This window comes from Maylandia zebra, linkage group LG5 (genome assembly GCF_041146795.1).
Source record: "Maylandia zebra isolate NMK-2024a linkage group LG5, Mzebra_GT3a, whole genome shotgun sequence".
Lineage (NCBI taxonomy): Eukaryota > Metazoa > Chordata > Actinopteri > Cichliformes > Cichlidae > Maylandia > Maylandia zebra.
Genome location: NC_135171.1, coordinates 15,229,152 through 15,243,287, shown reverse-complemented (window position 1 = coordinate 15,243,287; position 14,136 = coordinate 15,229,152). Strand labels below are relative to the sequence as shown.

General features: G+C 38.8%; 1 protein-coding gene across 2 annotated transcripts in view; it reads left to right on the top strand.

Annotated features, from left to right (window-relative positions):
* slc2a9l2 (solute carrier family 2 member 9, like 2) overlaps positions 1–14,136 on the top strand; it is a 114,071-nt gene that overhangs the window by 28,577 nt on the left and 71,358 nt on the right. For both annotated transcript variants that reach the window (XM_004545267.5, XM_004545266.5), the window contains 2 exons: positions 400–524; positions 2,053–2,198. In XM_004545267.5, coding sequence (XP_004545324.3) covers positions 400–524; positions 2,053–2,198 — 271 coding nt within the window. The remainder of the gene's footprint in view (positions 1–399; positions 525–2,052; positions 2,199–14,136) is intronic.

Here is a 14,136-nt window from a genome sequence, read left to right as displayed (position 1 = left end):
AATAAGTGATTGAGAACTGATTGTTACTTGTCAAGAAGAGGAACAGTTCCCACTGACTTGGTGCTTCTGGGAGCTTGGGTTAATTTTTATAGAATACTAGCAACTAGGGATAATGAAATAGTTTCAGATTCAGCGTAGTGTAAGAAACCTCCATTACAGAACTGATTTTTCTGTTGTGATGGCCTCAAATGTGTTCCTTTGAAACTATAAAAAGTTATTCAGCTATTCCATGATGTTAACTTTTTAAAACTCGGCTATCTCTGATAGTTCTTGCTCTGCTAGTTTTTTGTTAGGTGAAGTTCTTTTCATCCCAGGTGAAGCACTATAGAAATTGAATTTAATGAGTTACATTTAGTTAATTTTTACATTTTTTTCATGTATTTTTCTTACTGACTTTAGAAAGGGGACCTTGCTGCTGAATAACAGCTTTGCTGTAATAGCTGCTGTGCTTCTGTCTCTGGGTGAAATGTCAAGATCTTTTGAGATGCTCATCATTGGACGACTCATTATGGGGGTGGATTCTGGTAAGAAATATGCTTTTATAATTTCCCACTCATCAGAGAGTGTAGAACATTCAATATAGAGCATAATGCTGTAGTGTAAGGGAGTACAAAGAAAATATTAATTCAGTTAATCATGTAAATTATGATGATATTTTTAAGTTTAATCTGGTTGACCTTATCAGAAAATGTTAATTACATACATCACCTCTTGTAGTGACGCTGGCTTTTTACTTACTTCTACGACTATGGGAATTCATTATCATCAGGTTATTCTAAAAGGTCCATGAAAAACCTCCAGTTAGTCCAAAATGCTGCAGTGAGAGTACTGGACATGGGCGAGGACAAAATACTGTATTTCTTCCATATTAACATCTCGAATAAACAGGACCCATCCATCCATCCATCCATCCATCCATCCATTCTCTTCCGCTTATCCTTTTCAGGGTCGCGGGGGGCGCTGGAGCCCATCCCAGCCGTCATAGGGCGAAAGGCGGGGTACACTCTGGACAGGTCGCCAGTCTGTCACAGGGCTAAACAGGACCCATCATACCTTATAGACTTGATAGTACCATATTATCCTAATAGAGCACTTTGCTCTCAGACTGGAGGCTTACTTCTGGTTCCTGGGCTGCAGGTCACTGCTGTAGTCCTTTCAGTCCCTGGGGTCACATCAGCTAAGATGTGCTTCTTGGTGTCAATCGTGCGAATCACTTGCATCAGGTTTGAATTGGTGTGAGATGTTCCCCCATCCTGAATCACATGAGTCATTAAGATGACTTGACTCAATGTGTGAGTGTGGGTAGAGTCGTCTGGAAAGGTATCTCAAGACTATGTTGCAGATAAATGGTGTCACAGGCCACGACCTCCACTCAGTGATGGTCATTCAAAGAGCACATCCAAGGTGATAGCACTATTAGAGGTCAAATACCTGGGACTTCCCATCTGGTGTTAGAACTGAAGAAGCCATTGTGTGTTTTAAATTCAATGATCACTGATTTCACATGTGCTAAAAAAGTGCTACCTCATAAAATGCAACTCAGTTTTGGTTTTAATAGTAGCTTGGTTATACCACAACGGAGAAATAGTAGCTACCTTTAAAAAAAATACACACATTTACAGAAGCGTGGGGTAACTTGTTTACAAATTGTAGTGTGTGGAAATTGATTTGTTTTTAAGTATTAACTTGTTCTTCAGTGTAGACCGTTTCTAATGCACAGACCATCAATACTAGTACCCATGACTGTGCCCCACAGTTCAAGACAGCCAACTGTGAAATGTGACTTGATGTTCAGTGTGTGTTAGTGCAGTGGAGCTGTTGGTGTGTCTGCACATTTATGTGGTAAAACAAAACAGACTTCGATACTGATAAAAACACCCCCAATGCTTTTAAAGACAGCTGATGCTTACAGATCCTAGATACGGCCAAGATACGTGAATGCATATTCCTCTACTATGTCAATACATACTGATGACAGGGGTGTCTACATAGACACGAATATATTGTTTTTAATAGGTTTTAATATATTGTTTGCTTGTTTCTTTCTGACAGGTATTGCTCTCAGTGCTCTCCCCATGTACCTGGGAGAAATTTCCCCAAAACACTTCAGAGGTATGATTGGCCAGTTCAACTCCATTCTAATCTGCTTAGGAGTGTTCACTGGGCAAGTGCTGGGGATGCCTGAGCTGCTGGGTCAGGTTAGTGGTTTAGGAGGCTATGAACGATTACATTTTGAAAGTGTGCTGTACAGGGAGTGCAGAATTATTAGGCAAATGAGTATTTTGTCCACATCATCCTCTTCATGCATGTTGTCTTACTCCAAGCTGTATAGGCTCGAAAGCCTACTACCAATTAAGCATATTAGGTGATGTGCATCTCTGTAATGAGAAGGGGTGTGGTCTAATGACATCAACACCCTATATCAGGTGTGCATAATTATTAGGCAACGTCCTTTCCTTTGGCAAAATGGGTCAAAAGGACTTGACAGGCTCAGAAAAGTCAAAAATAGTGAGATATCTTGCAGAGGGATGCAGCAGTCTCAAAATTGCAAAGCTTATGAAGCGTGATCATCGAACAATCAAGCGTTTCATTCAAAATAGTCAACAGGGTCGCAAGAAGTGTTTGGAAAAACCAAGGCGCAAAATAACTGCCCATGAACTGAGAAAAGTCAAGCGTGCAGCTGCCAAGATGCCACTTGCCACCAGTTTGGCCATATTTCAGAGCTGCAACATCACTGGAGCGCCCAAAAGCACAAGGTGTGCAATACTCAGAGACATGGCCAAGGTAAGAAAGGCTGAAAGACGACCACCACTGAACAAGACACACAAGCTGAAACGTCAAGACTGGGCCAAGAAATATCTCAAGACTGGTTTTTCTAAGGTTTTATGGACTGATGAAATGAGAGTGAGTCTTGATGGGCCAGATGGATGGGCCCGTGGCTGGATTGGTAAAGGGCAGAGAGCTCCAGTCCGACTCAGACGCCAGTGGAGGTGGAGTACTGGTTTGGGCTGGTATCATCAAAGATGAGCTTGTGGGGCCTTTTCGGGTTGAGGATGGAGTCGAGCTCAACTCCCAGTCCTACTGCCAGTTTCTGGAAGACACCTTCTTCAAGCAGTGGTACAGGAAGAAGTCTGCATCCTTCAAGAAAAACATGATTTTCATGCAGGACAATGCTCCATCACACGCGTCCAAGTACTCCACAGCGTGGCTGGCAAGAAAGGGTATAAAAGAAGAAAAACTAATGACATGGCCTCCTTGTTCACCTGATCTGAACCCCATTGAGAACCTGTGGTCCATCATCAAATGTGAGATTTACAAGGAGGGAAAACAGTACACCTCTCTGAACAGTGTCTGGGAGGCTGTGGTTGCTGCTGCACGCAATGTTGATGGTGAACAGATCAAAACACTGACAGAATCCATGGATGGCAGGCTTTTGAGTGTCCTTGCAAAGAAAGGTGGCTATATTGGTCGCTGATTTGTTTTTGTTTTGTTTTTGAATGTCAGAAATGTATATTTGTGAATGTGGAGATGTTATATTGGTTTCACTGGTAAAAATAAATAATTGAAATGGGTATATATTTGTTTTTTGTTAAGTTTCCTAATAATTATGCACAGTAATAGTCACCTGCACACACAGATATCCCCCTAAAATAGCTAAAACTAAAAACAAACTAAAAACTACTTCCAAAAACATTCAGCTTTGATATTAATGAGTTTTTTGGGTTCATTGAGAACATGGTTGTTGTTCAATAATAAAATTATTCCTCAAAAATACAACTTGCCTAATAATTCTGCACTCCCTGTATATGTCGTGTTGTTTTCTGTAAGAATGGTTTTGAGGCTGGAGAAATTTTAAATCAAGACAAGAAATTTGAGTTTAGTAAATGAAAAGTGGGCTAAACATAACCACCACATCACTCCAAGTTTTTAGTATATTGTCTGTGGAGAAGGTCTGTTGACTGTGGATGTCTGGTAGTGGTGGTGGGGAATTTCTTTATTATTTTTTCCCTTGACTGTAATAAAGTTTGCTCTCGAGTCACTGTCATAAACAAACTGCACTTAAAGGCATTTCAGCAAGCCCAAAGCCAGTGTGAGTGAGTGAGTGAGGAATCTGAATCAATAAATTATGCTAAAAGTCATATAAATTGGCACTTTAAGTAAAATGTGAACCTGTCATGACTTTGGTGATGCATTTAGATAAAGTACTATTCACCTATTGTGAGAGTCACTTGTCACTGGTTGAACTGGTTCCAGTCTTGGTTTACATTTTGTGTTTTGTTCTTAGCTGAATTTTTAGATTTTGACTTATTTATTATTCTAGTCTAATGTGAGACTTAGTTCTCACATTATTGATAAGATAAGATTTTATTGCTTATTTTTAATGTGGTAACCAGTTACATGTTCTATTTTGTCTTGTTTTGTCTTCTTTCCGGTGTATTGTTATATTTAATAGTAGTATTAGTAGTTTCCTCAGCTTGTGTCTTATTGTACCTTATTTCTGCATTCATGCCTCTGTCCCTCCGTGTTGCCTAGTCTCTGACATCTTAAGTTCTTGTGTTGGTGTTTGTTAGTTTCCTTTGGTTGTTTCCGGTTTTGCTTTGAAGCGTAGTTTTCTTTCATGTCTGCTGTCAGGTTTGCTTCCTTCCTGTCCTCTGATTCCCTGATTGTTTTCACCTGTTGTTAATTGCTTTCACTTGTGTCTCCCCGCTCATCTGCTCGTTGTCCCCAGTGACTTCTGAGTATTTATAATCTTGTCTGCTTTTTTGTCCTTTTTGTCAATGTGTGTGTGTGTGTGTGTGTGTGTGCAGCCAGCCCAATTTATTCTCTCTGGATTTTCATGTACCTCATGTTGTGGTTTTTGTTATTTTTTGTATCTTTTGCATCAGCTGTACTAAAGGCTCGCTGTCAGCTCATTCTTTTGTTTCTTGGATCCTGTTTGTTTCCTCTCCCCTGCCTGACAGGTTCCACTATATGTCTGACTTACAACATAAACCTATCAATATTAACTAGAAAAAACACTTTGAAAAAATACAGTACTTAATGAGTAGTAAAAAAATTTATTTTATCACCGATAGCTCACAAATTGTTCATATTTTGTTCATATTTGGCATGTTTAGTTCACACACTGAGAGGAACCAGCACATCAGTTTAAACTTTGGTAAAGACAGTGAAAAAGTCAAATCTTTTCCGTCCGGACTGGACAATGCCAAGATCAAATGCACCCAGACAACCTGGCTGCTGGGGAGTTTCTAGTATTTCAATGTTGAAAGCAAAAACGAAATTCTCTATAACTGCATGTAGCAAGGAGACTATCCCAACTAACAAAGGATGAGAGACACATTACACCCTGGACAGGTTGCCAGTGTGTTGCAGGGCTAACACAGAGCAACAACTATTCAGACTCACATTCACACCTATGAGCAATTTAGAACCTGGAGTGAACCCCTCCTAGGACCTGGTGTCCACATATGTGGACATCACATTTTGGGTTGTCTAGACCGAAATTTCTTTGTGCCTCTCACGTCTGTGTGTGACCTTGGTGACTAGGTGGCATTAAGGTGAGAATTAACCACCAGCGTTTAAATGTCAATGTAACACTGGTGGTGCAATACTAGTAGTGAGCATGTAAGACCTGTTAGTGCTACTTCTTGCCTTCTTTGGATGTAGTACGGGCAGAATAGTTACCTTTAACCACAGTATGAGGACAGAAGGGAAATATCGGCCAGATCAGACAGGTTCTACAGGGTGGGCCATTTATATGGATACACCGTAATAACATGGGAATGGTTGGTGATATTAAAGTCCTGTTTGTGGCACATTAGTATATGTGAGGGGGAAAACTCCTCAAGATGGGTGGTGACCATGGTGGCCATTTGGAAGTCGTCCATCTTGAATACAACTTTTGTTTTTTCAATGGGAAGAGGGCCATGTGACACATCAAACTTATTGGTAATGTCACAAGAAAAACAATGGTGTGCTTGGTTTCAACATAACCTATATAAAATCATTCTTTTTTTTGAACAAAACTCAAAACAGAGCCAATTAATCTTTCAGTCATTTCAAACCCCCCCAATCCCACATGCATACTATCCTTTAGGGCTAAGCCCCGGGTGTATCAAATGTCTGCCTCCGCCTCTGCTCTGGAATACAGTATCACTCTTATTATTCTCGCCGGAGAAAGGACTTTCACTATCCAGCTAGCTTCTTCGCCGCACGGGTAAACGGATCTTTGATCGTCTGTGTCTCTGGCGTATCTGACTGGCACACGAAGGCACACACAGGTGTCTAAGCAGCGCACACAGACAGGGGAGGGTCAGACCGGCCAATGATTGGTCGCTCAGTGGATCTAACAAACACACTCTAAAGGACTAAGTCCTGCCCCCACACCATTTAAATATTACATATACATATGTACATATTAATTAAACTTATGTTTACATGCTTTTTATCAGTATTTATTATAATTAACTTTGTTTTTATCAATTTTTATTCCCATTGTGAGAGTATGAATATTTATACTTTTAATCCCGTTTTTAACACCGGGTTACATCAAGGTCGTTCTATTAGTCAGTCGTACTGATGACGCCTCAGTGGCAGACTTCTTCGCTCTACAGCTTCAGCATAGCAGAAAATTTCATTTTGACTTGATATTCAAGCATGAAGTCATACTGAAGGAAAAAGTTCCAACTCTGCTCACACTATTACTCCTCCCTTTCTAAGGCTGGCTGAAAGCGCTTTGGCCATGAGCAATGGCTTCCTCTGCCACTTGAGCAACAAACTCCCGTTTTTACCCTTCACGCTATCTGATTGGTTCTATCGGTTCCTTATTTCAATAGGCTATTTAGTAGGAGTTCTCAGACACACCTTGTTTACCCTTGAGGAAATATTATTCATTTTATCCTTTCTCACCTCACTGCTCACTGTGCACAACTTTAGCCATGTTGACTTGGTCTGCTGCTGGAATGTTTTTATAACAGATTATTTATGTGCTAGATTTTCAGTTTATCTGTTGGGGCTGGAAACAGACATTAGCCTAAGGCACAGATGCTTTGAAAGCCAAAATCAGTTGTGTAATATGAACAGAAAGCCAATAATCTAAGTGCTCTACTCCTGGCAAAATTTATTGACATTAGATCACTGCTTGCTTTGGCATCATATTAAAACAGGAATAATAATGGAATATGTTTTCCCAGAATTGCTTTTCCAAATTTAAAGTATGACATTACACTTTTTGGCACCAGCCTGCTCAGATAGTTTTGGATTATGACTTTAAAATATATAAATAAAAAAAAGATGTATATTTATTCCAGAATGATCATGTGAGAATGTGCGGTTTTCTGTTTTCTGTGTTACCCATGTGATGGACTGGCAACCTGTCTAGGGTGCACCCCAGAGATGTTAGGGATTTTTCTGCCTAAAAAGGAGGTTAAAAAGAAACTAAACCTAAAATAAAAATATACTTTTTTTTGTTAGAAAAAAAGGGATGTGCTGTTACAAATCAAGTTTGGTGAATGATCAGCTTTTGCTTTACGATGTTTGTGTGACATATAAAAAACCCAGACGCTGGAGTGGAAGTGGAAGATAATGAGTGGCTGGATACAAAAAAAAAACCCCATCCACTTTATGTCTTTAATCTAAATCTAAAGTGCCCACTCCCATCTTTTTTAAGTCTTCTGTAATGTTGTGCTGCTGGTTGTCACGCTCGTCCGAAACAGTTACACCTGATAGCCATTAGCATTAAGCTTCTGTAGGCGGTGCATTGTTTGACAAAGCATTAACATGCCATTCCAAATTTCACATTTCACAAATTGATCCCTGTTCACAAAGTCACACCTAGTCCTCCAGTAGCCTTTCAGTGTGTAATCAAGTCATAAAAGAAAGAAAGAAAAAGCAATTGAGTGTACAAAGCTGAGCACCTGTATGCAAATGTAATTCATAAATGTGTGCCAGCACATTAACCACATCAACAAATGTTAATGCATATGAAGTGACACTGATTTGTCAGTGTAATTGTTTGTGTTTGATAACGTAGTTCAAAGGCTTCAAAGACCAGACTGTATCTGCGTCCTGCTTTGTTTGAAGCTTATCCCTTTGTTCAGAAACCTATATGCATAATGCACATCTCCAGCAGCGCATGAGCTGTCTTTCCAACAACGAGAATACAAGCCAGTGGATTTTGGCTCCAGCTTCCTTTTACGTAATTTCTGTGGACCAATGCCCATCCTGAATAAAGGCACGAGTGTTGTAGTGATGAATTTGGTTTTTTGTTACTTTCTTCTGCCTTTTGCATGGCTGTCCTGCAAATATGTGATGCATTCCTGCTCTGGTTAAAAAAAGAAAAGAAAAAAAAGATAAACATAATTAAAATAATGTATTCAACTTCCTAAACCAAATTCATTCCCCTATAAACTGCTTTGCATTTTAACCTTTGTTTCAAAAAGATAAACCAAAATAAAATCAATGATATCTTTACGCAAACCTGCTCACTCTTTATTTGATGAAGTGCTCTCCTATTTTCTTCCATTGCTACCTTGCACTTTACCATTAAATATTGGTGTTATTTTATAGCTTTAGGCAAACAAAAGGATTTCTTTTTTATTTGTAAAGCATTGATTTGTCGCATGTCAATATGACCTGCTGACCACATCTCTAAATTGAGTTTTGTGTTGACATACAGCCCCACTTATTACATTTCTTTGCTTTTCATTTCACAAGTAAATCACAGACATATGTGACAGGATCTTAACCAGTCATCCACTGTGCATGTGCAAGATAGTGAAGCTATCAGCCTGCCTTGACTACAGCTAGAGTCATATGAAAGGGACATGATATAATATCACTTGGTCCTTGACAGGTTCTAAAATAATTTAAATAAATCTTCAGATGAGCAACAACATGTGTCACACTTTCTTTCTTTCTCTTATTTAGCATAACTGGACCAAAATTCAGAAGAAGTGTGTGTGAAAAACGACAGCCCGTTATTCAGTAGCCTGCACAACTACCTTTAGCAGTAGTACATTGAAGTAAACATTTTCTGTATGACTATCCGTCTCTTATGTTGTTGTGGGGGAATTTTGGCCCACTCTTCTTTACATTGTTGCCTCTATGCATTGAGGTTTGCAGGCATGCATTTATTCCAGGCTCTTTTAAGGTCCCACCAAAGCATTTCACTTAGGTTGAGGGCTGGACTTTGTCTGGGCCATTGCAGCACCTTGATTCTTTTCCAGGCATTCTGTGTAGATTTGCTGCTGTGCTTGGGACAGACTCACATTTGACTCTAGAAAGCAAACCCAAATCATCACTCCTCTAATACCATGCTTGAGAGGTAATGAGGTGTTTGTGGTGCATCGTGGCCAAACATCTCCACTTTGGTCATATTAGTCCAAAGGACATTGTTCCAAAGTCTTGAGGTGTTTTTTGATGTAACTTTACAAAGCCTAGCTGTGCTGCTATGTTATTTTTTAAAGTGAACAGACTTTCCCCTGTAAACCTTTCCAAACAAGTCATGCTTGCTCAGTCTTTTTCTTTATTGTACTGTGATGAACTTTAACATTTAACATTCTAACTGAAGCCTGTGATGTAGTGTGAGATGTAGCTCTTGGATTTTTTGCAATTTCTCTGAGCATTGCACAGTCTGACCTTGGGCTCAATTTACCGGGATGTCTGCTCTTAGAAACAGCTCAACTTGGTGAATCTTTGTCGCTGTAGAATGAATGATTGACTTCAAATTGTTTAGAAATGACATTATAAATCTACCCATATTGATGAGCAGCATTGCTTCTCCAAGATCCCTGATGATGTCTGTATTAATGCACACCTGAGTGCTTCAGACCAGTAAGTTACCAAAACATCTGCTTTTATAGAGACGTTCACACTTGCTAATGATCAATTATTCAATTCAATTTGATTTTTAACACCTGGATACTTTCTATTGTAAGCTGTGTATACTTAATTTTCCACATGACATTCTTTATCACATAGATACTTAGACTGTAGATTGGTTGTTATATATGGGGAATACATACATTCATATATTAACAGGATAAAAAAAAAACCAATTAAAACAAATATGTTCTGTAAGTTTTTTCTGTTAATGAGTCTAGATTTGTTGGAAAGCCCAAGGTCTCTCAAGCTGATTGCTTTTATACGTGTGTACCATGTTAATATTTTTGAACCCACATTGTCACAGGGTATGAATCATCTGTCTGTCTGTCAAATAATAGAAAAGAATATAATATGCGGTAAGAGTTTAAGGCTTGTGTGAATCCAGCACTTTCACATTTTCCCTAGTAGAAGGAGTCTTCTTTAATATTTTAAGAACAGCACACACCAGAGAGGGCCAGTGGTCAATTTGTTCCTCTGACAGACCATCGGGAAAACAGGCTTACAGAGAAGGTGACTTTCATCAGAAACAGCTTTTCATCTGATCCTGGCAGATGTCCATCTATAAAGTATTCCAATGGCTGAGATCCTGGTGCCATGACATTTTTACCAAGTAGGCTCTCATTTTGTGAGAATTAAATATGAAAGAGGTGTTGTGATCTTCCTCTTATCATGCAGATACAAAACGGCTCCAGATAAATGTTTGTGCTCCACGGGGAAACTATTTGGACAAGAAACACTTTAGAAAGTAGAAATTTAAAAAGATGTCACACCAGGAAACGTTTTTTTTAATTAAAATTTTTACTCAGTGTTTCTTTTTTTCATTCAAACAACTTTATAAGTTTTAGAAAAATATGGTTTGGATCAAAGTGCAACCATTTACACAAACATAAACAGACGTTAGAAAGTTCTTTTGTGCGTCACAAGAATGATGACTCATGATCCATCTAAAGGCTTTGGAAAACACAACACTTCTATAAAGATCCCAAAGTGACAACTTTTCGTTTTGCAACGCACAGTCTATCCTTCATGTGTTAATTATGAACAACAGAGTGCCACACTGACAGTGAATGACTGTCTTAATCTCACTGCCTGTTGTGGGAAATAAAGATTTGCAATTAAATGATTAGAAAAAATCGCTACAGAACAAGTTCACCTCCTGGCTGGGGAATGCACTGGTCAGCAAAAGTAATTAAGGCTAACCACACAGAGATAATGTTAGTGTTTATAACTGTCTATATCAAAGATGTGGTACACCTGACTTTATCATTATCTCTGTCTCAGATAATGTTCATATCAAAACCCCTCTGGCAGTTGTAGTAGTCCTCTGTGCATTTCATGAAGCCACGCTGCTGTTGTAAATCTTCTCCATTTCATTCCTGTCAGCTCCCAACAACAAAGGCTCATGCTTTGCATTTGTTCAATCCCAGAATCTACAACCGTCAACATCTCACATGTAATAATTAAAAGGGAAAGCTACACGGCCTTTGTAATAAGGCAGTAAAGTATTTGTCTGCTTTGTTTATGACAATTATTAGACACTGAAAGGCGTGCATTTAGTTCATGCTGTTGACTGCACAGATAAACCTTTGCGTGCATATGGGTGTGTGAGAGTGAAACAGAACATTTAATGCGTGCTTCACAAGTTACACACTAATGGAACAGGGCCTCAGTGTGAACCCACAAATGATCATTCTTCAGCTGTGTCACAATTGCCAAGTCAACTATGGTTTCCTGTGCGTATACCTAATAAGCATTGTGCCACTTGATTGTTAGGCATTTCTCTGCAGATGATTGATTGGGACATGTCGCTTGCTGCCAGTCTTGTAAATTCTGATCAAGAACTGGCTCATAATTTCGACAAAACAGAAAAGAGATCATGTTAGCGAGAGATAGGCGAAGAAGAGCGGGGGATTATGGATGTTTTAAGAAATAACAAGACAGACTAAACAAGTAGGCAGATGGGGTCATCACAGGATTAAATTAAGTTTGTTTTTCTTCTTTTCTTTCTTGAATCACACTTGACAAGCTTGTTAGAATAGAAATAATCACTTTGTGAGTGCAGTCAGCTTCTATTACATCTTATCAGAAGATTACGCAGAGGTAACATGAGATGTTTATAGTACAGATCACAGAAATCAATGCCTGCAGCACAGATTCTTTGTCTCTGAGAGCACTCTATAGAGCTTTAATCTAGCCAGTGTTAAGGTTCAAAATTGAGGAAGGAGAGTACAAACCACCCATGGTCCAGAAGGTCTTGGTCAAACAATGATTTTAATGAATACACACGTGTGGGAAGAACACTCTGTACGCCGACAGCAAGTGATCTCCAACTTAATCAAAGCATGAACAGATATTTTATAGCATCAGGGTTTGATTTACTGACGCCCCTTCATGCGTCACAGATACATTTTATACATAGATCAGATCAACACCACAATGGCTTTTAACCCAGAAGATCATCTTCTATTTTCATGGCTGGTACTTTCCGTTCTTGTCTTAAAGTGAATTGTTCCTCTTTCACCGAGACATGACTAATCTCTCCTCTAAATAAATCTAACTCATGTGTGTGTGTGTGTGTTGACCTCACATGCTCTTTGTGTCACCTCTTCACCTACTAACTCTGTGTCTCGCCCTCAAATGCTCTTTCTCAATTCACCTGTTGCACTTCTGACCTTTCACTAGACCAGAAGCTCACTGAGACTATGTGTATGTCTTCTACTAAATAAATGTTTTAACCAAGAACCTCTACTAAAACCTTAATATAAAATGATCTGATATATAAGTGTTTTGTAAGCATGTATTGCAATTCCTTCTATGGCTCCAAGTCACTTGCACAATAAATTGTCCGAACATCGCGCCGAACAAAGCTTCCAACCCCCAATTAATTGACCGAGCTCCAACTCTTTAATAAGCACAGATATGCATTGTGTATAAAATAGTCATAACTGCACCTGAAATACAAGGTCAACATAATAACTGTATGCATAACATCTTAAGGCCTTCTTAAAGCTATCTGTTACATTGTTAAAGCCTCGTCTTAGCCCGCTGCTCAAAATAACTTCCTGCTTCTGCAAACTCTCTGCAAGCCTGTTTCCTGTCAGCCTGTGACTTTTAGCCTTTCTGAAAGACACACACTGTTCAACCCCTGAATGCAATATAAACTCCAGATTATATTATTAATGCAATGGTAATAATGATGATTATTTAACAATAGCAGTAAAATAATTTCCCTGCTCCACACCAGCCACTGTCACCTCCTGCTGGGATAAGATGATCCACTGTTCAGCATCAGAGAGACAGAGACAAAAAACTATACATCTTATATATTCTTTTTTTATGTTCCAAGAAATATCTGTGAAGGGCTTCGCTGAGAAACACAACTACGGTTTCCCCAAGATAACAAAGTGATTCACTCTCCCAGCCTGGATTCATTTTAGATTTAAAGCTGCACAACCAAACATTTTTGTATATCCAGCATATTTCATCACTGCATATACCATATAAAAACTCATAAATAATCAGTGTTTCACCCACAAATTTCATTTTATTTCCAGCACTCTCAAAACTTAAAAGAAGAAAAGTCAGTTATGAATAACAAAAACACAAGCCGATCTCGTCTGACATATCAATAATGTGTCAGTGTTTACAGCTTGTTCAGTTGGTGAAGATGACCAAGAATAAACATTAAACAAACCTTTTACAAACTCTTACGTGAACTTAATCCCTGGAAACTGGAAAGTATTTTGGGGATTTAGTTCACATAAATTCAGAGCATTTTCTGTCCAAATGACACCTCCTTCTCTGTGCATACGAATACATACTGTCCTCCCATTTGCTAAAGTGACATCAGGAAGCACAGCCCTGCACAGAGATGAGACTGTGCATCCTCTCATCTTTGCAGTAAAGATGACTTCTTTCGTCTTTTACACATGCTGGTACTTACATAACTTTTAATCGGTCCATTGTGGTGAGGCTACACGGTTACTTCGGATTGTTGTGATGCATTCAAGGATCACTTGATTTTGTTTTCAAGGGTACTTTTAATGAAAGTATGTTTTAAAGCGCAAGCAGCTGAAAAGACCTTGTTATTTTATCTTCCATGTTGTGTTATCTGGTTGGATGAAATTTTCAATTTTAATAAAAACCCTGTATTTAACACACATACACACACATATACATTATACATATAGATATGTAAAATGTCAATCATATATATTTCACCTCTGTAATGTTCTGGATATTTATAATTGA